A 26,215-nucleotide genomic window follows, 5' to 3' on the forward strand; every position below is an offset into this window, starting at 1 on the left:
ATAGTTCCCCATGACTGACAGCCATGTAAGACGTCTCATGAACCTGTTGATAAATGGAACGGATGAACGCCTCTTATTAATTATATTAACCGTAGCTTCGTTGTCGCAGAAAAACAGAATTTGTTTCCTAGCCCAGTGTTTACCCCACAGAATGCATGCAACGACGATCGGATACAATTCTAATAGGGCTGTCGAGGAATCACCGGCAGGTAAGGAACGCAATTCTTCTGGCCAGGTGGACGCAAACCATTCATTTTTGAAAATCCCCCCGAGCCCTATGGAAGGTGCAGCATCAGTATACAGATTAAGAGCTAAAGATGATTCCATGAAATCATTTAGAAAAAAGGAAATGCCATTCCATTTATCTAGAAGAACAAACCAAAATTTTAGTTCAGATCTACATCCTGCGTCTAAAGTTACTATGTCACTGAGAGCTTTTGCAGATTTAGAAAGGTCAAGAAGCCTGGAAATAAATGATCTGCCTTGAGGAATTATTCTCATCGCGAAATTAAGGTGCCCCAAAAGAGAGAGCAAGTCCCTTTTTGAAAAAGATTTTGAATTTTCTGCGACTTTCATAACTTGTCTTATTCGAGCTAATTTCTCGAGGGGGAGTGAAGCTTGCATGCAATTTGAATCGAGAGAAATGCCCAAGAATTCGATTACTTTGACTGGACCCACGGTCTTTTCCTCCGAGAGAGGAACGCCTAATTCAGAAAAAGTGCGTTTAAGAGTCGAGATAGAGAAGTCAGATTTTTTGGAAGGAAAATCTACCAGGAGAAAATCATCTAAAAGATGAAGGACGAAGGATAATTTCTCGTTATTAAGAAGAATCCAGCACAAAGCTTCAGACAAGGTATCGAATATTTTTGGACTGCTACGACAGCCAAAAGTGAGTCTAACCGCAAAATAAAATTTTTTTTTTCCTCCACTGGACGCCGAACAAATGCCACTGTGAGGGATGCAATGGCATAACTTTAAAAGCATCGGAAATATCTGCTTTTGCAAGCCAAGCTCCACGTCCTGCCTTTTTAATGAAATTGATGGCATCATCGACAGTATTGTAAAACAGAGAAAATGGGGCTAAAGGAATAAGGCTATTGATGCTGTCAGCCAAACCATTGTGGGGAGCAGAAAGGTCGATAATTAAACGTTTTTTACCCGAATATTTTCGAGTGGCTACCCCTATAGGACTTACCCTAAAAATCGGAAAAGGAGAAAAATCAAATGGGCCTATCATGAATCCTTTCTTAACCTCTTTCTCGAGCAAGGTATCCACAGTTTCCGGCTCCTGAGACGCAGACAATAGGTTATGGCAATGAAAAGATACAGCAGGAAAATGCAGCAGGCCAGCAAAAAAACCCTGAACAAGACCAGTCAGTAAATAATCCACAAAACAGCGGTCAGGATGCTTTCTCAACGCCTGTCCCAGCTTGGGGACGTTAATGGGAGTTGATGGTTTTATTTCTTTCGCTCCATTTTTATGAAGCGGGTTCTCCTCGGGCACACAGACTTTGGGTGGGCGTTCCCACAGTAGCTACAAACATGAAAATATTTACAATTATGCATCCTACAAATATTTTCATTGAAATTAAAGCAAATAGGAGTACCAAAGTTTTTCACCTGGGGCCCAGATGTATGGCTTGGGCCGGGATGAGACATGGAAGAAATAGGCTTAGATTTAGAGCATAAATTAGTAGAATGCGAGAGAGAGCCGCAAACGGAGCAGGACAGGATTTGGTGACCTGTGAAGTGTCTACTTATGAGCGCGAGATCGACCACGGACCAGTCAAGTCTTTGATTAAAGCGTTGAATGAACATAGCTGCCTTTGCAGAAAAAGACTTGTGATACTCGTAGAACAAAACCCCACCGTAAGAGAGAGTTAGATCAGAAATAATGGCCAGATAGGTATCTAGTTCGGCTCTGCGCGCTGGTTGGACCTCACAAATAACATCCCTATAAACTCCAAAAGCGGTACAGAACTCAGGAAAAGTTAGAATTTTTGAAAGTCTAGGGTCCCCATCTTTTAGCTCGACCTGTACGTCACCACAGTCTACTATACGCCGTTCACACAGCTCGGAGCCCAGCAAGAGTTTAACGAGGTTAATGTCATTACCTGCCAATATCTGTCCCCTCAGCTGATGAGAGATGGCAGCAGCTGGTGGGAAAAAAGGCGAGCCAGTGGAAAGAGGTACGGCGGTTGCTAGGGTCCTTTTAGGTACAAATTCCGTGGTGACGTCATCAACTTGAGGCTGGCGCGGATCAGAGACAGCAGCGGTGGTTGAAGCCGGAGTGGATGTCGATTGAGCAGAGACGTGGGTCGAGGAAGGTCTAGAAAGGGAACCGTCTTCCAGTGTTGATATCCTAGCGGACATGTCGAGGAGAGAAGATTGGATGTCAGAAAGTGCCATGAGCACTGGATCATCTGCTGAGAAAGCACTTGGACCCGGACGAACAGAGCCGCTGGCCCGTTTTTGTGCTGGGGCTTTGCTGGCCATCTCAGGATTTTTGCGCTTCGAGGTGTGCTTTTTTCCGGAGGACTGGGTAGGAGGCAGGGGCGGAGATTCAACAACTGGAATCATTAGAGAATCGCAGAGGAGGACGAATAGGTCTTCGTGAGAGGCGCCACGCGGAGGCTGAATGTCATTTGTAAATAGGGTTTCCAGTATTTTTGCCACGGGCCAATCGTCGATGCATGGTTGGGACGAGGATCTATTCGCCAACCGCCGAGAACTCCTACGAACGGTAGCGTTATCTTCCGGGCAGGCATCCTGCCCCTGGTCAGATTGGAATGGTAAGGGCTGGGTTTCCTCAGAAGAGTCTTGCCATTCTTCCTCGACAGCGGCGGAAGTCATAGCCGACAATAGGGTGAGTATAATCAGTATTTTAATGTTTAACAACATGAGTGATTTTAACAGCATACAGTTCAGCAGTAGCGAGCAGCAAGCATGTATGAGCAAACCGAATGTGCTTTAAATAGGGCGCCTTGTTTGAGCTTTGGCCATTGAGCAGCGAGGGGAGTTAACCAGCTAATGCAGCTCAGCTGAAGCAGATCAGCTGGAGCAGATCAGCTGACGGGACAGTGTTGTTACAAATAACATAGCAGCGTCTTGACTACCTGGCCTGCCAGAACTGACGCTGACGCTCAATTTAGTCATTAATAAATACTGCTTATTAGAGCACTGTCCTTCTTAAAGGTAGGGTAGGTAGGTAAGAATTATCTAAAACACTTTTGTCCATATTTGTTTAAACTTTCTTTATATGTCAATACATAATTAAAATGTAAGTACTCTGAAAAAGAGTGTATAAAAATTGAGTGACTCTAGACTTTTTAATCTGCAATAAACACAGCTCATTATTTTTTGTCCGGGACGAAACAAGTGATTGGCTTGGGCGACTGTCACTCTCATGGCTACCACCCCTTTTGCTACATGATCTGCCCACATGCGCGCACCCATTTGATTTGAGGAGTTCAAGAGTCAAGACTCGACGCAGGTCCTCTTGTCCTAAACTAAGTGCTCCTTGCCCTGCACTTCGACCACCCCGTCCTCCGCCTCTACTTCCTCGGACCCTAGTTGCCCGCCCTCTTGCACGACCTCCTCTGCTATGCCCTCGAGCCGACGATGCGGTATTTGTCTCCAGAGTGTAGTCCTCATCAGAGTCAACAATGCTTTCATCATGGAAGCTCTTACATGCAAAACACTGTATATGTTATGAATCTTACACGAAATTAATCTTCATCACAGTATAACTGATGTTATTGGAAAAACATGTATCAATGCTACCCATTTTTAGCTTTGCCTTATAAATATAACTAGCTTACCGAATAAAAATAAAAAAATATTTTAAACTTTACCAGTATCGGTATTCTAGCTTGATAGTGAGTACTATAAGACGTCTTATTTGTTTATATTCATAATGAGTAAAATTAGATTTTTTATTACATGTGATTCTGACATGATGTCACTACATGCACTTCACTCCTTCTTCTCCGCTTGTCTCAGGTAAATAATGCGTCTTCCAGCTGAGCGGTCGGCATAGCGCGTTCATGTGCTTTGGGGGCGTGGCTTTGGAAAGAGCCCAGATGGGAGAAGGTGGAGTGAATGGAAATAATGAGCTGTCTTTAAAACAGTCGTGAGAGGTCTACAGACACTCAATTTTTATACTTTCTTTTTCAGAGTACTTAAATTTTAATTATGTATTGATATATAAAGAAAGTTTTAAAAAATTTGGAAAAAAACGTTTTTTAACCAATTCTTACCTAACCTACCTTTAAAGTACCGGTACTAATAAAATTTCATATTGTACCGTTTTTAATAGCAGGGTATCACCATACTTTTCTAGTAACGGTATATCGTGCAACACTAGCCGCGTTTCCATTACAGATTTGCCCAAAACGTTTGCAATATTTCCTAAATGTCAATAAAAAACTATTGCAAAATGACGCCGTTTCCATACGGACTACCGGCACATCTGGGAACTTAACTGTCAATTTAGTCAACGCCCCTTTTTAGGGGAAAATAAACTAGACTTCCCATAGACTTCAATACAATGAATGAAGGGACATGTTTTTTAAATTGACCAAATTAAGTGTGTGGATGTATCTTTCACGCTTATAATTACTTGACATGTTTATTCTTAGTGATTTCTTAAGTAATTCAAGCCTGCCGGCTGTGTGCGGACGTTGTTTTGTGCCATTATTTTGTATTGAAGTCTATGGGAAGTCTAGTTTATTTTCCCCTAAAAGTGTGTGTGAATCTGTTCAGAGACATTCTATGATGTTTCGCCGGTTGTGCATATTAAACAATGTTATGCTACTGAAACCTTTTTTTTTCTTCTCGTGTTGGTAGGTTTATATATAAATATCCCATCCACCGCACTGGTCAGTATTGGAAGGAGACATGTTTTTTATCCAAGCATTAATGACAAGGAAAGCCCCTTACACTTCAGCAGCACGGATGAGGTGTTTGTGGGTGTTTCTCCCTCATATCTGCTTCAAGGTCTTTGTGATCATTTGTGGCGTTTCTGTGTTTAGACGCCAGTATTCCTGTAATTCTATTTTCTATTATGAGTTTAATAAAGAACTCTGTTTCGTCTTCTGTCCAAACACACTGTCATCTGTAAAGAATGATCAACTTTTACATACGCCAGATGACCTGTAAAAAGAAAATGTCTTTTTTCGAAATGTCTGAAAAACCACCTCATGCGAGGGTAAAACGTTTTTGCGATACATGGGAGTTTTTGCTAAATTGACGCGTTTCCAATGGGCGTATTTTCAATTCAATTTGTGCAATTTGAAGGTTAATGGAAACGCGGCTAATAATGTATATATATATACAATATATATATATATATTGCGATTGCAAGAAAAAAGTTAGAGTTGTGAGAAATTACTTAAACAAATGATTTAACATGAAGCATTCTTCGATCATGAATTCAAGGGTATGTGTACATTTATGAATGTGGCAATGAATGTGCCATTTGTGAATGTGGCAATTTGTATACATTCTGTAATTTTGTCTTGGGCACTGTATTAGATTAGATTAGATTAGATTAGATTCAACATTATTGTCATTACACAAGTACAGATACAAGGCAACGAAATGCAGTTTAGGTCTAACCAGAAGTGCAATAGCAGCAAGTGCAGGATATACAATGGATGAATAAGTGCAGGACATGGATATGTACTGAATATATATATATATATATATATATATATATATATATATATATATATATATATATATATATATATATATATATATATATATATATATATATATATTCAATTCAATTCAATTCAAATTTATTTGTATAGCGCTTTTCACAATACACATTGTTTCAAAGCAGCTTTACAGAAAGTGCATTTCATAGATGTACAGTAAAAAGGTTAGAAAGACAATGTTAAAGAATAATGTTCAAAAAAGTTAATCAATCGTGTATTAATTTAGGCCATAACAACGCTGGCGTTGAGTCGTCTCTTCACAGGCGTGGAGTCGTCTTATCCAGAGGCGTAGCAAGCTTTTCAAAAGTGTGGGGGATGGATGTGGTTTGTTTGTTAACAATAAAAACGATGAATACAATGACAGAAGGGTACAAAAGGTATGACATACAAGATATATATATATGGCCTCCTAATACATACAAGATATATATATATATATATATATATATATATATATATATATATATATATATATATATATATATATATATATATATATATATATATATATATATATATCTTGTATGTCATACCTTTTGTACCCTTCTGTCATTGTATTCATCGTATATATATATATATATATATATATATATATATATATATATATATATATATATATATATATATATATATATATATATATATATATATATATATATATATATATATATATATATATATATATATATATATATATATATATATATATATATATATATATATATAGCAGCCATATCACCCTGTAGCCAGAGACTGGTTTCCCACTGAAGCTAAGCAGGGCTGAGCCTGGTTAGTACCTGGATGGGAGACCAAACTGGGAAAACTAGGTAGCCGCTGGTAGAGGTGTTAGTCAGGCCAACAGGGGGTGCTCACCCTGTGGTCTGTGTGGGTCCTAACGCCCCAGTATAGTGATGGGAACACTATACTGTAACAAGCACCGTCCTTCGGATGAGACGTTAAACCGAGGTCCTGACTCTCTGTGGTCATTAAAAATCCCAGGATGTCCTTCGATAAAGAGTAGGGGTGTAACCCGGGCATCCTGGCCAAAAAAAATGTGCCCATTGGCCCCCGTCCATCATGGCCTCCTAATCATCCCCATATATATATACGATTGGTATCATCCCTCAGTCTCCTCTCCACCAATCAGCTGGTGTGTGTGGTGGGCGTACTGGCGCAATATGGCTGCCGTCGCATCATCCAGGTGGATGCTGCACATTGGTGGTGGTTGAGGAGATTGCCCCCTTCTATGTAAAAGCGCTTTGAGTGAGTGCCTAGAAAAGCGCTATATAAATGTAATTAATTATTATTATTATTATTATTATATACACATACCTCGGGGTTTTTTTTAACCACAGTGTTCATTTCGGTTCGGTTCTGATGGCTTGTCACATCAGTTTTTTGCTATTCTATTCTTAGGCGACGGGAAAAGAAAGAGGTTAAGGAGAAAAAAAATGCTTATAAGACTTGAAAAACCTTACTTAAACTTAAAACTTTACTTTAAAAAAAACCTTGTACACATTCCTAGTGAATAGTATAATATAAAATAAATATATATAAAGACTTACACTGGCAGCTCAGAGCTCAGCAGCATATAAGTATGACATTTAATGAATAAATGTAAAAATAAAACACTACATAGACTTCACTATAAAATATACATTGATTCTTATTAAAGCTACTGTATTAATGTTTTTCAGTCAAGAACAGAGAGTGCTTTTCTATGTCTTTTGTAGTTTTATTAACATTAAAGTCCCCATAGTAGGAAATAATATGGAAGCCAATGGCTACCATCAATTGTCTGTGTTCAAGAGAAGAAATTAATACAGGTTTGGAACAACATTAGATGAGTAAATAATTACAGAATTTTAGAGGTGAACTGTCCCTTTAAGGACAGCGTGTTCACTGCTGCGCTGCTGTCAATTCAAGACGTGCATCTAATATACAGACACGCAAATTTATTTTCACTTTACACATAACCGAATGTGTTTGTTAACCTTGAGTGTATTTGACAGTATTAGCACAGTAAGACTACTTAGTCCAGTAATCAAGTGTTTGACAGGCTTTTGGTGCGCGCGCTCTGCGCGTTAAAACGGTGCATAAGCACGCGAATAACCGGCAAGGCTTTAAAACGCATGCAAATAATGAACTTTCGTGATTGTGAATAACTCTAGTGTTCTGTGAGTATAACTCTCTGACACCAGCATTGCAAGCGTGTCTAGCACTGTGTATACTAGTGATTGGATATTTGCTCATATCAGCGCGTAGACTCACATGCACACTGCAAAAACAAAACAAAAACAACGCAAATCATAAGCGCGTATTGAACCGTGAATGCCGTACCGAACGGTTCAATATTATAATGAGAATTGTGGCATCCCTAAAGCGTTTGTGCAAAACTGCGGGAAATTGCAGAAAAAGTGTGGGTGTTGAACCCTCTCACCGGGAAAAGTGTGGGTGTTAAAACACCCTCATCCCCCACGGATGCGACGCCCCTGGTCTTATCACAGGTGTTGGGGCATCCGAAGTCTCAATGAGAGGCTGGATACAAACTGGAGCTGATGAACTATTTACCTCAGGACTAGTGTCCCGAGATAACAACAGAAAAGCAGATGGGAAATGATTAGCGTAGCTGCTGTTCAGAATATTATATTAATGCTTTTGATCCGATTTAACTGTAGTATAAAAGATAATTATAATGTGAATGCTTGGCTAAAGAGATGCGTCTTTAATCTAGTTTTAAACTGGGACAGCGAGTCTGAACCTCAAACAATATCAGGGAGACTATTCCAGAGTTTAGGAGCTAAATGTGAAAAAGCCCTCCCTCCTTTAGTCGACTTAGATATCCTAGGAATGACCAGAAGCCTAGAGTTTAGTGATCTTATAGAGTGCGATGGATTGTAGGGCGATAGAAGATCCGTTAGATACACTGGAGCTAAACCATTTAGGGCTTTATAGGTTAGTAGCAATACTTTGTAATTGATACGGAACTTGATAGGTAACCAGTGTAGAGATGATAAAATTGGTGTTATATGATCATATTTTCTTGACCTAGTAAGAACTCTAGCAGCTGCGTTTTGGACTAACTGTAGTTTGTTTATTGAGGATGCAGGGCAACCAGCTAATAAAGCATTACAGTAATCTAATCTCGAGGTCATGAATGCATGAACTAACTTTTCTGCATCAGAAATAGATAGCATGTTACGTAGCTTAGCAATGTTTCTAAGGTGGAAATATGCCGTTCTTGTAACATATGAAATATGATTTTCGAATGTTAGGTTGCGGTCTAATCAGTCCCTCCAGAAAAACGCGATTATGCTAACGCGTGATTTAACGCATAATCAGCCAAAGTCCGCATATTCATGCGGGGGCCGCATTTTTTCAAATACGCCGCACTTTCGCCGCATAAATTGCCTATTTCCGCGTGCAAAATATGCGGGGCTATCATGATTTCATAATCCCCGCATTTTCGTTGCAAAAAAAGTCATATATATATTAGCAGAAAGTTGAAAATTTTTCGTTTACTTCACACAAGAGCCGCCATTTCTGCCTATTGCCATGGGAACGTTTTGAAGTGACGTGATTACCCGACGCGAACGTCATCGAAAAGCTTCAAACCCCGTGGAGAAACCATAGATACCGGTGAAACCATGATGAAGCACAAACTCCCATTGGCCAACAAAAATAACAGCAAAAGAGCAAAGCAGTTTCCCGTGTGCTGACTGATTTCAAAACACAGCATCATGAAGCTTTGAAGCGTTATGAATCAATGAGTCGATTCAGCGGTTTGAAGCGTTATGAATCAATGAGTTGATTCAGCGGTTTGAAGCGTTATGAATCAATGAGTCGATTCAGCGGTTTGAAGCGTTATGAATCAATGAGTCGATTCAGCGGGTTGGATCGCCAAAGTCACGTATTTCAGCAGTTTGACACGCGATCCGAATCATGAATCGACTCGATGATTCATAGCATCATGATGCTGTGTTTTGAAATCAGTCATCACTATATAAGTCGTTATTTAGTTTTTTTTGCACACAATAACTATTATCGTCGCTTCATAAAGTTATTGTAGAACCACTGTAGTGAGATGGACTTTGTAACGACGTCTTTAGTAGGCTACCTTTTATGGGTCTTGAGAGTGTACATTGTGCCAATGGAGGCCTTTCTGAGCCATCGGAATTCAACTAAAATATCTTAATTTGTGTCCAACAACATAAAGGGAAGTCATTAATGACAGAATTTTCATTTTTAGGTGAACTAACCCTTTAAGAGATTGCACTTTGTGCATTGGAAGCACTCAAATGTCTGTTTTGTATAGCGACATCTGTAAAACAGGAAGTTATTTATTAATTTTTTCAGAAGTTGTAGCATATTCCTTTTGTAAAGCTACAGAACTTGATTGACTAAATGTTTTGTAAATTTGAGCCATTATTAAGGTCTTCAATAAAACAAGATGAGAACTTAAATATTCCAGCACTTTCTGTGATGTAGTGCTTTTTTTCTCTTTCTCATCAAACCTCAGTTTTTTCAAGTTCCCGCAATTTTATCGCATAAAATTGCATAAATATCCCGCATTTTTCATCGCATTTTTTAAGAAAACGTGCCGCATAATCAAGGATTTTTGCCCGCAACAATCACAAAAAAAAGCCGCATTTTTCTGGAAGGACTGTCTAATATAACACCCAGGTCTTTTACTGTAGTGGATAAAGTGACAGGACATCCTTCCAAGGTAAAATTGTAATTGAGGTTTTGTGGGCAGTTTTTTGGACCAATAAGTAATACCTCCGTTTTATCTGAATTTAATAGCAGAAAATTACACGTCATCCAGTTTTTAATATCTTCAACACACGCAGTCAGTTTAGAAGAAACACAAGGAGTAGACGAGGTCGGAGTCGAGAGGTTACTAACCGCATCGGCGCGTGATGTTTCAAGCGCTGATCGTCGCTCTCTCAGCACGGCTTGTCTCTCTAGTAGATCGCGAATCTGCTTCTCCAGCGAATCCAACTCCAACAGCACCGAATGCAGCTCGAACGTGTCCTCGCCTGCACTCAAAGGTAACATTAGACACACATGCGAGTTATTTGCCATGGTAGCAGATGTGCTACGATGGCGAATTGTAGGTTTCAGTGGTGCCCGGTGTAAATAAGTTACCACGCGTGCAATACTAGCGGGCTACGGCTAGCGGTGTAAATAAGCTACCACGCTTGCAATGCTAGCGGGCTACGGCTAGTAGCGGAAGTTCGGATATAAGTAGCGATATCAAAGCAATCCGATTGTTTTTTATAGAGAATCTTATCGGAGATATATTCACACGCTGTAAATAATAGAAAATATTCGTTTGTAAGCGAGTGATAAGGAGAAAATCAAGGATTATGAATCAATTCAACGGAGCTCTAACATCAACAACGCGCTCACGACCCGCGCATGCGCGATACCATGCATAATATATATATATAGAGAGAGATAATATATATATATAATATATATATATATATATATAGAGAGAGAGAGAGAGAGAGATGGCTATTACTATAAACAGAATTTACAGGTGAATATGTACTATGAATATAATATACAGATGGCTATTACTATAAACAGAATTTTACAGATAGAGGTATACAATATGTTAGGCTAAAATGAGGAATATAGCAGTGGAATAAGGTAGTGCAATGAAGTATGGACAGAAGCTATCCGGAAAAAAAAAGTGTAAAGTGCAGTGGAAGTGATTGCATATTACAGTTCGAAGTACGGTGCAAAATGCAAATGTAAACAGTAGGTACTATAAATACAGTCGGCAGTGCAAATGAGCATAATCCAGTTAAGGTATGGTATTGCAAGATGCATAAGTAAACAGTTTTTCCAGTAGTGCAAATAACAAGTGAAGGCAGATGTGAGGTAGGAGAGTTAGCAGTTTATGAGGGAAACAGATCAATGGGGGTTTGAGTTCAGCAAAGAGACAGCTCTGGGGAAAAAACTGTTCTTTAGTCTGCTGGTCCTGGTCCGGAGGATCCTGAAACGCCTGCTGGAGGGCAGGAGAGAAAACAGTCTGGGCTGGGTGAGAGGAGTCCTTGAGGATGCTGCAAGCTCGATGCAGGAAGCGTTTCCTCTGAATGTGCTCGAAGGCAGGTAGTGGAGTCCCTGTGATGCGCTGGGCAGTTTTCACCACCCGCTGCAGTGCCTATATGTAAAGTACGGTAAATGGACTGCATTTATATAGTGCTTTTAACAGACCAATGGCCATCCAAAGCGCTTTACACATTGCCTCACATTCACCCATTCACACACCAACGGCGGTGTCAGCCATGCAAGGCGCCATCCAGCTCGTCGGGAGCAGCTGGGGTTAGGTGTCTTGCTCATGGACACCTCGACACTTGGTCAGGTGGAACTGGGGATCGAACCACCAACCTTCCGGTTTGTAGACAACCTACATGAACCACTGAGCCACTGCCGCCAATACGGTGACCCAGTAGTGCACAACAACAAAATTTAAAAAGCATACATAAGTTCACAACACAACGAAATAAGGCCACAACACAACGAAATAAAGCCACAACACAACGAAAAATCCACAACAATACAAAAAAAAGCCACAACACAACGGAAATGCTCCTGACCACTAGGGGACTCTCTGAGTGTGTTAAAGTTAGTTTTCTTTGCATTGTTCTACAGATTCGCCAATCTTACAAATATTTAAACACTAAGATCAGTTTTAATTGTGCAGTTGTATATCGACATGAAATATCAATTCAAAATCACCTATGTGCATAATAGCTGCATATTTATACTCGAGAACGCTTTTTTTTTCGTTGTGTTGTGGCTTGATTTTGTTGTGGCTCGTTTCCGTTGTGTTGTGGTTTTTTCGTTGTGTTGTGGCTTGATTTTGTTGTGTTGTGGCTTGATTCCGTTGTGTTGTGGCTTGATTCCGTTGTGTTGTGGCTTGATTTTGTTGTGTTGTGGCTTTTTCGTTGTGTTGTGGCTTGATTTTGTCATGTTGTGGCTTGATTTTGTTGTGTTGTGGCTTGATTCCGTTGTGTTGTGGCTTGATTTTGTTGTGTTGTGGCTTTTTCGTTGTGTTGTGGCTTGATTTTGTTGTGTTGTGGCTTGATTTTGTTGTGTTGTGGCTTGATTCCTTTGTGTTGTGGCTTGATTTTGTTGTGTTGTTGCTTTTTCGTTGTGTTGTGGCTTGATTTTGTTGCTTTTTCATTGTGTTGTGGCTTGATTTTGTTATGTTGTGGCTTGATTTTGTTGTGTTGTAGCTTGATTCCTTTGTGTTGTGGCTTGATTTTGTTGTGTTGTTGCTTTTTCGTTGTGTTGTGGCTTGATTTTGTTGCTTTTTCGTTGTGTTGTGGCTTAATTTTGTTATGTTGTGGCTTGATTTTGTTGTGTTGTGGCTTGATTCCTTTGTGTTGTGGCTTGATTTTGTTGTGTTGTTGCTTTTTCGTTGTGTTGTGGCTTGATTTTGTTGCTTTTTCGTTGTGTTGTGGCTTGATTTTGTTATGTTGTGGCTTGATTTTGTTGTGTTGTGGCTTGATTCCTTCGTGTTGTGGCTTGATTTTGTTGTGTTGTTGCTTTTTCGTTGTGGCCCGATTTTGTTGCTTTTTTGTTGTGTTGTGGCTTGATTTTGTTATGTTGTGGCTTGATTTTGTTGTGTTGTTGCTTTTTCGTTGTGTTGTGGCTTGTTTCTGTTCTGTTGTGGCTTGATTTTGTTGTTGTTGCTTTTTCGTTGTGTTGTGGCTTGATTTTGTTGTGTTGTGTCTTTTTCGTTGTGTTTTGGCTTGATTCCGTTGTGTTGTGGCTTGATTTTGTTGTGTTGTTGCTTTTTCGTTATGTTGTGGCTTGATTTTGTTGTGTTGTGGCTTGATTTTGTTGTGTTGTTGCTTTTTCGTTATGTTGTGGCTTGATTTTGTTGTGTTGTGGCTTGATTTTGTTGTGTTGTTGCTTTTCGTTGTGTTGTGGCTTGTTTCCGTTGTGTTGTGGCTTGATTTTGTTGTGTTGTGGCTTTTTCGTTGTGTTGTGGCTTGATTCTGTTGTGTTGTGGCTTGATTTTGTTGTGTTGTTGCTTTTTCGTTGTGTTGTGGCTTGATTCCGTTGTGTTGTGGCTTGATTTTGTTGTGTTGTTGCTTTTTCGTTGTGTTGTGGCTTCATTCCGTTGTGTTGTGGCTTGATTTTGTTGTGTTGTTGCTTTTTCGTTGTGTTGTGGCTTGATTCGGTTGTGTTGTGGCTTGATTTTGTTATGTTGTGGCTTGATTTTGTTGTGTTGTTGCTTTTTCGTTGTGTTGTGGCTTGATTTTGTTGTGTTGTGGCTTGATTTTGTTGTGTTGTGAACTTATATTTGCTTTTTATATTGTGTTGTGTTGTGCACTACTGGGCCACCGCAGTAAAGATCTATTATGTGCAATGGCTTATTCAGGACAGTAAAATGATTGCAATATAGTCTGCTAGGGGTATGAAGTGTATGAGCAGAATGCTTTTTATCTCAGGATGCTTTTGCAGTGCCAGAGTCTGAGAATCACCGATCACTGTTTACAGTGAATTTTAATGTAATTTATGTCATTTATTTTGTTACTCCCCAAACCTGCACAAATCACATAGATTACGTTTATGTTTTTTTCCCCTCTTTTTTGTAACGTTTGATCATATCCAGTGTACAGAAGCTTGGCATGTGTGTTAATGTGTGTTTTAACTGTTTATGGTGGCTTGCTGTTCTGTTTTTCATAATGGAAACACTTTGAAAACGTATGAATAAATAAGGATATCACACACATTCTGATATCACACACACTTCATCTTTAATGAACAGGAGAAACACTCGTGCTTTATATAGCGCCAAGCTGTGGTGGTTTGTGATAAGTTGTTGTGAGAGTGATCTATACTAATCATTTCATGAAGTTCATATAGAGAATATGCTTGGTAATTTGACATTTTAATAACGTGAAAAACTGTTTTTCCTTTCACTATATTTTCATTTGCAGCATCAATCTAGAATCTTGTTTCCTCCTAAAGACATTTTGGTCATCCAGGCTAATGCATTATTTCACACGGACCTGAAAAAAAAAATCATATTAAGAAACTCATAATGATTTCTAAACCAAATAATGTTTTTGATTGTGGAATTCGCACAATTCTCATTGTGTAAATGTATTCACCTTCCTCTACATCCCGTTTCTGCTCTCGCTGGGGAAGTTTTGTCCAGGACATTTTGACATCAGTGATCCCTCGTAATGCCAGAGCAGACTGAAGCTAAAAAAACATTATTCACATTATTATTAGTATAATTTTTAATTTTTTTATATTTTCAAGTAAAACTGTTCATTGTGCTTTTTAAACATACTGTATCAGAACAACTTATTGAATCTTGTTTCTGCCACGGAATAAAAAAAACATAAGTGACATTTAGTTAGTTAGTTGGTTACTTACTTAGTTAGTCATTTGGTTACTTAATTAGTTAATTAGTTGGTTAGCAGGTTACTTAGTTACTCAATTAGTTAGTTGGTTTCTTAGTTGGTTGGTTACTTAGTTAGTTAGTTAGTTAATTAGTTAGTTAGTTGGTTACTTAGTTATTTAATTAGTTGGTTACTTAGTTGGCTACTTAGTTAGTTAATTAGTTAGTTGGTTACTTAGTTGGTTGGTTAATTAGTTAGTTAGTTAATTAGTTAGTTAGTTGGTTACTTAGTTATTTAATTAGTTGGTTACTTAGTTGGCTACTTAGTTAGTTAATTAGTTAGTTGGTTACTTAGATAGTTGGTTACTTAGTTAGTTAGTTAATTAGTTAGTTAGTTAGTTAGTCGGTTACTTAGTTAGTTGGTTACTTAGTTGGTTACTTAGTTAGTTAGTTAGTTAGTTAACTAGTTAGTTGGTTGATTACTTAGTTAATTAGTTAGTTGGTTACTAGTTAGTTTGTTAGTTAGTTGGTTACTTAGTTAGTTAGTTAGTTTGTTTGTTACTTAGTTAGTTGGTTAGTTAGTTAGTTGATTACTTAGTTAGTTAATTAGTTAGTTGGTTACTAGTTAGTTAGTTAGTTAGTTAGTTAGTTAGTTAGTTAGTTAGTTAGTTAGTTAGTTAGTTAGTTAGTTAGTTAGTTAGTTAGTTAGTTAGTTAGTTAGTTAGTTTATTAATGGGGTTTTGGTTTCCTTGCCACTGTTGCCTCTGGCTTGGCGTGCTCAGTTGGGGACACTATATTTTTCAACTAAACATCAAAATAAATCTAATTAATAAACTAAATTAACCATATAAACCAAATTACTGATCTAAAGCCCACACTGTCACCGTATGTAAATTGAAATGAACTGATGACATCAAATGGCTATACAGCTTAATAAAATTCTGCTGCATTATTTTCCTGTTTAACACGGTAAAGCTGCTTTGAAACAATCTACATTGTTAAAAGCGCTATATAAATAAAGTTGACTTGACTTGACTTGACTTAGTTGGTTACTTAGTTAGTTGGTAACTTAGTTAGTTAGTTAGTTAGTTAGTTAGTTAGTTGGTGGGTTGGTTAAATGTTTTTCGTATATTGATAGACAATATTACTGTATCCAAATCAGAAAACATTGTAATATAAACATTTTTATGGTATATTTAGCCATGCAATTGCCTAGAAACTATTATTGTCCTATTATTTTGCAACATAAAGTATTCATTGTGTGGATTTTTTATTTATTTTATTTTTTTAGTTAAAGTAATAAAAAAAACAATAGTTCCCTTTCGAGGGAACTCTCACTGCGTCTGGTTAGACACTTTGGGGATACTACCTAAACACTAGCGAATCTGAAGTCCGTATAGAAACTAGCCCAATCTGATTGGTCGTGCGTGATGACGTCATCGTGACGGCGTACCCGGAAGTATAAAGGGCGAGCCGGCGCATTGAAACGGCAGTTATTGCTCTTCAGCATAGCGCTCTATGTCAAAAGTCTGTCTATATACTGTTGTTTGTCCAAGTGTGTGTGAGAAAACAAGTGAAAGAAAAAGTATGAGTGAGAGTGGATACAGGCAGTGTGTGCATCCGTGCCCACGTTTCATCTCTGGCTCGGATGCACACTTGCTTTGTGTGCATTGTTTGGGCGTGGAGCATGCTCGGGCGGCTCTCGAGGGAGACTGCTCCAGCTCAGACTGCTTCGCTCTCGGCTGGCTGTGTTTGATGAGGGCGGCCAGCTTCGTGAACCTCATGGTTCTGGACCCGCGGTCGCTGAGGCAGCGCGGCGTCGCAGATCATGGGGTTCACAGCGGGATTTGTCAGATGGTTTTGGGAATGCTGTGGCACTTTCTCAATCCTCCTCTGACAGTTCCGATGATCTTCCTCCCCGTGTGGAAGCCCGCGCTGCGGCTTCTTCCCCCGGGGTGGAGGATCCGATGCTCATCCTCTCTGGTTCTGAGGAACCGGATGAGGGTGGCATTGCGGCGGGTGGTGAAGTAGAAAGCATATTAGTGCTTCATCCACCCGCCCAGGAGGAGTTGGTCGAGGTTTTGACCCGTGCGGTGGCCAAATTAAATATTAGCTGGCCACAAGAGGCGCCGGAGGTCCAGCCAACCAGTAGGCTGCGGCTGGGCTTCTAAGGGCGGTCCCCCCAGCAGAAGAGCAACCGAGGTTGTATCTTCTGCAGCGCCCTGGGGAAATCGATGTGGAATTCCGCCGTCTATTACGCTTCGGGCCACATCGATTTCCCGCGAACGCACGCTGCTCCAGCCGCCTCTAGAAAGACCTGCGGCTGGGCGGCTCACCCGTCAGCACATAGAGAATCGTTCCCAACTACTTCCTGCCGGTCATCCGCTTCAGGGGGTTGGGAACGAGGCTCGTGTAACACCCGACGCCAGCCTCGAGAGTTGGTTCCCTTAGTAGATTATCTCGGCGCATGGAAATGCCTTCCGAATAGTTCTACATGGGTCCTGCGTACTGTAGAAAATGGTTACAGACTGCAGTTCGGTCATCCTCCTCCGAGTTTTAGGGGTTTGAACTGGACCGCAGTGGTACCAGAGCGGGTTCGGGTAATGGAACTAGAAGTAAAATCTTTGCTGGCGAAGGAGGCCATAGAGCGTGTTCCTCCACCAGAGAGGGAGCCCGGGTTCAACAGCCGGTACTTTATAGTTCCTAAGAAAGATGGAAGGTTGCGTCCGATCATACATCTGAGGTATTTGAATCGGTCTCTGAGGAGGTTCAGATTCAAAATGCTCACGATTCCTATTATCGTGAATCAGATCCAGTCTGAGGACTGGTTCGTCACGATAGACTTAAAGGACGCATATTTTCATATCTCCATCCTTCCATCTCACAGGAAGTTCTTGAGGTTCGCTTTCGGGGGCGAGGCGTACCAATATCGAGTGCTTCCCTTTGGTCTAGCTCTTTCCCCACGCACATTCACGAAGTGCATGGATGCAGCCCTGGCTCCATTAAGACTCCAGGGCATCCGTGTACTGAATTATATCGACGACTGGCTCATATTGGCCCAGTCGTACGATATGGCAGTTCGGCATCGAGATGTCGTTCTGGCCCATATAAAGTGGTTGGGGCTGAGACTCAACGCACAAAAGAGTGTGTTGACGCCGTCCCGAAGGACTACGTTCCTAGGGGTAGTATGGGATTCGACTACGATGCGGGCACAACTGTCTCCCGCGCAAGTCGAGACCATACTGGCAATGGTCTCAAGAATAAAGCTAGGCCAGAGCATCACTGTGAAGCACTTTCAGAGAGTGCTGGGGCACATGGCAGCAGCGTCCAACGTTATACCTTTTGGCCTGCTGTACATGAGACCCCTACAGTGGTGGCTGAAAACCAAGGGGTTTTCCCCCAGAGGGAATCCTTTCCGTATGATCAGGGTAACGCGCAGATGCCTTCGTTCCCTAGTCATATGGAAGAAACCTTGGTTTCTGTCCCAGGGGCCAGTGTTGGGAGCGTCTTGTTGCCGGGAAACCGTTTCAACAGACGTCTCTCTCATTGGCTGGGGCACGGAAGCCGCTAGGGTTCTCCAGTCCTAGTTGTGCCCGGTCTCCGGCTTCACACTAGGGCAGGCACTACCCTCGGTAAGGTCCCAAGGGCCAGTGTTGGGAGCGTCCTGTTGCCGGGTAACCGTTTCAACAGACGCCTCCCTTCATTGGCTGGGGCACGGAAGGAAAAGGAGTGGAGAAGTATCTCCCTACGGGGCTGGCGCTAGGGTATTCAGGCCTAGTTGTGCCCGGTCTCCGGTTTCACACTAGGACAGGCGCTACCCTCGGTGTGGGCTAGTGGGTACTCGTTCCCCAAAGTGTCTAACCAGACGCAGTGAGAGTTCCCTTGAAAGGGAACTGCTCGGGTTACGACTGTAACCCTTGTTCCCTGAGTAGGGAACGAGCACTGCGTCTCGTTACCACACCTCGGCACGCCTGGAGCGCATGCTTCAGAGCAATAGCTGCCGTTTCAATGCGCCTGCTCGCCCTTTATACTTCCGGGTACGCCGTCACGATGACGTCATCACGCACGACCAATCAGATTGGGCTAGTTTCTATACGGACTTCAGATTCGCTAGTGCTTAGGTAGTATCCCCAAAGTGTCTAACCAGACGCAGTGCTCGTTCCCTACTCAGGGAACAAGGGTTACAGTCGTAACCCGAGCAGTTATCATAATTAAATCAATAGATAGATACAGTTTGTACAGAATAAAAACATGGTCTATTGAGAGTTCCCTTAAAGCATGGTGTGTGTGTGTGTGTGTGTGTGTGTGTGTGTGTGTGTGTGTGTGTGTGTGTGTGTGTGTGTGTGTGTGTGTGTGTGTGTGTGTGTGCGCGCATGTTTTTGTGAAATATCCAGACACAAATGTGTATAATGACATGGGAATGACATAGGTATTACAAGGAGAGTGTAAAATATGAGGACGTTCCCCATGTCCTCCTCACCCTATCAAAAGTTATAAATCACAGAATGAGGTTTTTTTTTCACAGAAAGTAAACTGTGCAGGGTAGGTTTAGGGGCAGGGGCAGTGTAGGGGGATAGAAAATATGGTTTGTACGGTATAAAAACCATTACGCCTATGGAATGTCCCCACATTTCACAAAAAGTGTATGTATGTGTGTGTGTGTGTCCTGGTAAACCCTATGTTATGGGGACAGAATTACGCTTTTATCCAAATGAGGATCATCACAAGAGGCTAATTCAGTAAGAGGGGAAAAAATAAAAACACATGCTTGATGTTTAAAAGTAGTAGTACATGCTAATATTACTGTAGTGGATTTTGCTGTTTTTGTTTTTAAGGTTTTCACTTTTATGCTGTAGCAAGTTGATGAATGGGATAGCAGTGGACATGAGCAGTGAACTACAGTGTAGTGTACAGCCAGGCATCTGTTAGTTGTAGTGTAAGTGAATGTGTATTTTTCTTTTCCCAACCTGAGAGAGGAGTTTGTCGTTGTCTGGGTCAGAAGTGGAGACAAATTTCATCCTCACAATGTTTTTTCTCACTGAAAAAAATACAAATCAACATAATGAAGTGAACACACACAAGTTGTGGAATGAGTTTTACAAGACAAATGATTAAGAGAGTGGACTTTTTTTCCAGGATGGACATATTTAATTTGGTCTGAGTAAAAGCAAACCAAGGTCATACTGACTTAATTATGAGAATTTTAAAAAGATTTTTAATCTCATATTTTTTGACACTCATAGAGTGTGTAAGTACTGAACTGAGTAGGGCTGGACGATATGGCCAAAACATTAAATCTATTTTGTTTTGTTTTTCAGAACTATTCACAATTTCAATTTCAATTTTTTTTTACTAGTTACATTAAAGGTGCCCTAGAATGAAAAATTGAATTAACCTTGGCATAGTTGAATAACAAGAGTTCAGTCCATGTAAATCACATACAGTGAGTCTCAAACACCATTGCTTCCTCTTTCATATGTAAATCTTGTTTGTGAAAAACACCACGGAAAAACAGGTGAATCTCAACATAACACCAAGAGTTACGCAAGCGTTGCGATCATTAATATGTACGGCCACAAAATTTGCATATGCCAGCACATGTAAGGCCAAGCGGAACTGCACAGCCGAATCATCGAGAGTTCTGCAGGTATTGTGAAGAAACAAGCGACACGCGAGGATAGCGAAAATGACAGATCATGGAAATAAATGTTATGTTCCAGGCTGTGCAGGGGACGTGAGAACTTTTCATACCCTTCCCACAGTACAAAACTGTCAACAGGCATTATTGATGTTTATCTATAACCTGATACCGCGACAATTTAATTCAAAGTTGTTCGTTTGCTCTGCCTATTTCACCATGGACAGCTTTTCTAACCCGGCTGGGACAATATCAAACAGGCTTCACTCAGCGGCTCATACTGGAGAAGCGGCAATTCAAACTATATTCACACGAGCAGTGAGTAGTGATTTTATCCACTTATTGACTGTCTAATCTATTGTTCGCTGTTTAGAGTTCGTCAAAGGGAAGTAGTTATCATTGTAAAATCATACGGTGACGCATTACAATGATTAAAATACTTTCACAATGCTAAAAACAAAGTTGTGACTGCTGAAGTTATGAGATAATGTTAAAAAGTTAATGTTATATGCTAGTTCACATGTCAGGCTATTGGTACTGACGTTACGTTTTGCAGGTCTTACTGAAAATATAAGGCTAAACTTACCACTCAGAAGCGTCCATTTCCAATCTCAAAACTAGCTGTTCCTCAAAAAAAGCATATTCATAAGAAACAGGATCAAACATAAGGTTGGATGCATAATCTCTCCATTTTCATGACGGACAGTGTAGATCTGTTTGTTGTTACTGAAATCAGCCGCGCAGTGAAACAGCCAATCAGAGCAGAACTCAACATTAATATTCATGACCCTTCCAAATAAGGCAAAAACAGACCATTTCATTCTAGAGACTATTTCTGGGGTTGTAAATTGACCTGTAAAACCGTATTTGGACAATTTTTACCCGTAAATAACTCACATACCCTCTATGTAGATATCATAGAACAATTTAAAATATTGTTTCAACTCATTCTAGGGCACCTTTAAGAAATGTAACTACAATAGGATTCTCTTTACTAACCATCTGGTTAATTTTTTTCTATTCCAAGTGCACATATCTAAAGTGATCAACATGGTGTAAATGTAAAACAAATGACTTATTATATATATATATATATATATATATATATATATATATATATATATATTTGCAGAAAATTTGCATGAAATATGAATGTAAATATTGTACAAACATATCTTAAACATATCCTATAATATAAAATCAGAAAAATGCTAATCAGTTGGAAACAAGCAGTGTTCCCGCACTGGGTCCTAGAACGCTATGGGGAACAGGACCAGTGGAGTCAGATAGTAGGCCTCACCAGGCCTCCCTGGAGGTGAGTTTCCGGGTGTCGGTCCCTTTGACAGTTAGCATGTATTGCTAGCAGGTTGTAGGCCTCACCAGGCCTCCCTGAAGGCAAGTTCCCGAGTTTGGATGCTCTGGCAGCTAGCATGAATTGCTATCAGGTAGTAGGCCTCACCAGTTCCACAAAGTTCCCGAAATTGGGCAATAAACAGCTGGCATGACTCTGACAGCTAGTGGATGCTTGCTATAAGTTGATCTTGCCTTAGTAGGCAGCACCTAAATGTGAGTTCCCTGTAGAAGGGAACCTATTGCATTTAGCCTACAGCTTGGTCTACCTACCAGCTCAGGCTCGGTGCTCCCTTCACCGAGGGTCGCTTGAGAGCACGCAACTGCTTGAGTCTGATCAGATGATCGCAGGCCTTTTGTGAGGCCTCCCAGTTAGATCGGTCCGTAGGCCTAAGTGCTTTGTAGATCCTTGGAAAGAGCAGTTAGACTCCCCTCGCTAGCAAGGGTTGTAAAGCGCTACGCTGAGTATTGCTCTCCAGGATACCCGTTTCTGAGATCCGGTCTGAGGGGTATTGCCAGTTTCACAGTCCCTCCGTCTGGATGCCTCTCAGAGGCAAGTGTCCAGAGGCTCTGTTTCTGAACAGACAGGTTGTTGGCCAGACTGAAGTGTCCAATATTAATGACACCAGGTCGGGCCACTCTGGTGGCATTCAGGTGAATATGTTCCCCGAGTAGTGACTGGCTGGGACTCCCTCGGGTTTCCTAGCCACGTTCCTTTAAAGGGACCCCTTCTGTGGAAGTGGTTGGATCAAGGCATTTGAATGGCTTGGGTAGGACTTCATGTAGTGTACGAAGGTTTCCTCTTGAGGCTTATAGCTTGGGCTATGACCGTAGGGAATGCTGTCACTGACAGCCCAGTGTGACCTGAGGGGGAGTGGTTCGGGCATTTCATTTGAATTAGCTTGTTCTGATAGTTGTCACTGCCAGTGGGCAGACACTCCCCTCAGAATGGCGGCGTGGGTATATCATTCCCCAAAGCGTTCTAGGATGCAGTGCGAGTACCCTTTCGAAAGGGAACGTTCTCAGGGAACATACGTAACCTGAGAACGTTTCCCATAAATTGATTTATCTGTAATGCGCTTAAAAATCTCACACCGCTCGTATACGCTTTGCATCAGATATCAATGCTGAGACAGTAAAGCTACACAAATAATCTTTAAAAAAGTGTGATCTTGAATCAACCCCCCATGCGATCTTATTCCAAAATGACAACGATTCGTCTGTCTAAACTCTTTGACAAAATCATATAGCAACATTCAAATCTGTGTTGGGACTACCGCTAATCCAGAGAGAGCCGTTGTGATTATTTCAACCTCATAGTATTATTATTTCTATGTGCAAGACATGACTCATCTTGCACATCATGTACAGTCTGTATAAGTGTATGATTTAACTTTCCCCCATGTTTTAGTGTAAAAACAGAAAAAATGCAATACTCATAGAATCGCAATTCTTAAAAATTGTCGGGAGTTGGGAGTATCGTCCCAGCCCTACTAAATACCTCTTGAGATCAGGGGAGTGAGGTTTACACACACAGTTCATATTAGCTGGTCTCCGTTACGCTTATAATGTGTTAATTTGTTCTTATCACTGATGTTTATTTGTCTTCACTAAGCTTGAGAGGTTTGTTAGTTTTAACTTAAGTTCATTTTTTGTGATATTGAAATTGGTGATGAGAATTATGAAATTCCAATCGTATCAAAAATGTTGATATCATAACCTTATTTAACACTAGAAGTCCCAGGGAGCAGCCATTTGGCTTTTCTACCTATAAAACCCGCAGGACAGCCGATGGGCTGGAAGGCTTTAGGCTAATATCCTTAATCAGCTGTGAACAGTTGCTTTTGTTATGTAAACGATGTGGGGCCATGCTGAGCCACTTCAAGGAAACTTGTGTTTCACTTTGCCATCTTAGGGAGAAATCAACACACATGTTTTTTTTTTCCTTTGTTGCTGAGATTTATTGATAAAAACAGTACAAAATAAAATAAAAAAGAAACCAACCATTTGTACACATATTTACAAATAATATTAAAAAGTGAGTGAGTACATTCCAGCAATCACTCACAATCCTGGCACTGCCATGGTATCTCCCGTCTGCATTTACCACATGTGTATCTGTAGCAGTGAACACATCGCACAGTGGCATGATTGTTCTTGCATTGGTGTTTGGTGTTCCGGCTAAGAAGTTTATGCGCAAGTGACAGCGATGTGAAGAAATTGTCCGTGGTAACATTTCTGCCCTTGTCTAGGAATGGTTCCATCAGCCTCATCACTACATTTTCAGACAGTCTCTCTCCACTGGGACGACTAGGGTCCTTGCCAAGATATGGGAGGACATTACAAATGTACTTGGATTTTAGGTCGCAAGCCACCCAAAACTTGATCCCAAACTTGTCAGGTTTAGTTGCAATATACTGCAGGAAACAGCAGCGAGTCTTTGACGGGAAAAGCTGTTCATCAACGGTGATATGTAGACCAGGGTTGTAGGACGTGATGCAATTGGTGACAAATGATCCCCACACACTGGAAATTGCAGCAAACTTATCAGGCTTTGCTCGATCACTCCGGGTGGACCTGTCATCAAAGCGTAGGTGTCGCATGATGTCTTGGAAGCGGTTTCGCGGCATTGTTCCAATGATATGTGGGTTTCTCAGGTTTGCTGACCAGCAGTCACGTAGTGATGGAACCTTGGTTAGCCCCCGGAAGATGACAATTGCAATAAATGCCATTAGTTCAGGGAGGGCCATGAACCAATGAACATGCTGCCTTTCCTGTGCATGTTGAATAGTCCATTCTTGAGTGCTATGAAGCATGTCAAGAGTGATGAAACACAGGAAGCTCTGAAGGCGACTCGAGATAAGTTTCCTGGCTTTAGCCGTTGGCTCTCCATCTGCAGCGTACGCTTTGATTGGGGTGAAAGGGAGACGCGTCCCCACCTGTTCTTCACGCCACACTGTGCCATCTTTCGCTGTCTCTGTCAGGTTAGTCCCCAAACGGGCTCTCTTTTTTTGGTTGAGGAGCAGTCTCCTCATCTGCAGTGTGAACAAATTCAAATTGTGAGCAATGGAAAAGTCAAATGATATCACAAATGCATGCATAGATACTAATAATAATTCCAGTATCTCCTTCTCTGTATCGGAATAATGTCTGAAATATCTTCCTAAATAAAAAGATACAACTAAAGCAAAGAAACAACTAATAATGTTTTGCACTTCAGATGGCAGTGAATGTCTGCTAAGTAGTACAAACAAAAAAGTGGACTAAGAGAAAAACACAAAAAAAGCAGAGTGGAGTGACATAAATATTTACTTTTTTGTATTGTCTGGTTTGAAATGAAATAGGAAATAATATGAAATGAAACTTAACCTGAAGACAGATCAGACAGCTCTGAGTCCGAATCCGGCTGAAGTTCTATGTCTTCTCCATCTGAGTCACAAGGGTTTCCTTCACTCAGGATAATTTCCAAGGCCTGCCGAGTGGTGAGTCTTGTTAGCAGCCCTCCCTCCCCCACACATACAAACAAGCCACCAGCAACCATTCACACACACACCCCCAACCCCCCTGCAGATTGCTCAGGTAATGACCACATTTACACATGAATTGATGCTAATGATAGCCAAAAGACTAGCCAGTTAGCTTCCACTTGGCTAAAGGAGGGGTAAAAATCTCCGGGACTTCTAGTGTTAAAGCAAAAATAACTATATTGTGATATATCGTTATCGTGAAATAAAATTACTCATATCGTGCCAAAAAAAAAATTAATACCACCCCTAGTACTGAATTACCTGACAAAGACGCATAGACTTCCACCTCACACAGCGTAAGAATTTTGTTATATCCAGGGATAACCACGTTCACATAACGTCCCTCCAATTCAGGACATGAGTAGCTGTAAGAAGCACCTGCTGGAATACAATCAATTACAGCACATCTGGAGAGTCAGAGAGATAAAGGAAAATACAATAATTTTGCATAGTTTCAAACCAGGAGGAATTAAATAAATCACCACAATGCAGAGTGTAGGATCACCGCTCAGAAAAGACTGACCAAAAATTGTGTAAAAACGTTTTGGTTACGTATGTAACCCTCGTTCCCTGAAGGAGGGAATGGAGGCGTCACGTT

General features: G+C 40.8%; 1 protein-coding gene across 1 annotated transcript in view; it reads right to left on the reverse strand.

The window, feature by feature from the left end:
• Positions 1 to 14,488: 14,488 nt before the first annotated feature.
• The window catches only part of LOC307122654 (uncharacterized protein), a 30,938-nt gene continuing 19,211 nt past the window's right edge, over positions 14,489 to 26,215 (reverse strand). The window contains exons 7-10 of the mRNA XM_079810812.1: positions 25,879 to 26,024; positions 20,070 to 20,140; positions 14,867 to 14,960; positions 14,489 to 14,764 (exon numbers count right to left, since the gene is read on the reverse strand). Of these exons, the coding sequence (XP_079666938.1) occupies positions 14,742 to 14,764; positions 14,867 to 14,960; positions 20,070 to 20,140; positions 25,879 to 26,024 (334 nt within the window). The 3' untranslated portion in view covers positions 14,489 to 14,741. The remainder of the gene's footprint in view (positions 14,765 to 14,866; positions 14,961 to 20,069; positions 20,141 to 25,878; positions 26,025 to 26,215) is intronic.

Source organism: Gobio gobio (assembly GCF_949357685.1).
Source record: "Gobio gobio genome assembly, chromosome: 2".
Taxonomy (NCBI): domain Eukaryota; kingdom Metazoa; phylum Chordata; class Actinopteri; order Cypriniformes; family Gobionidae; genus Gobio; species Gobio gobio.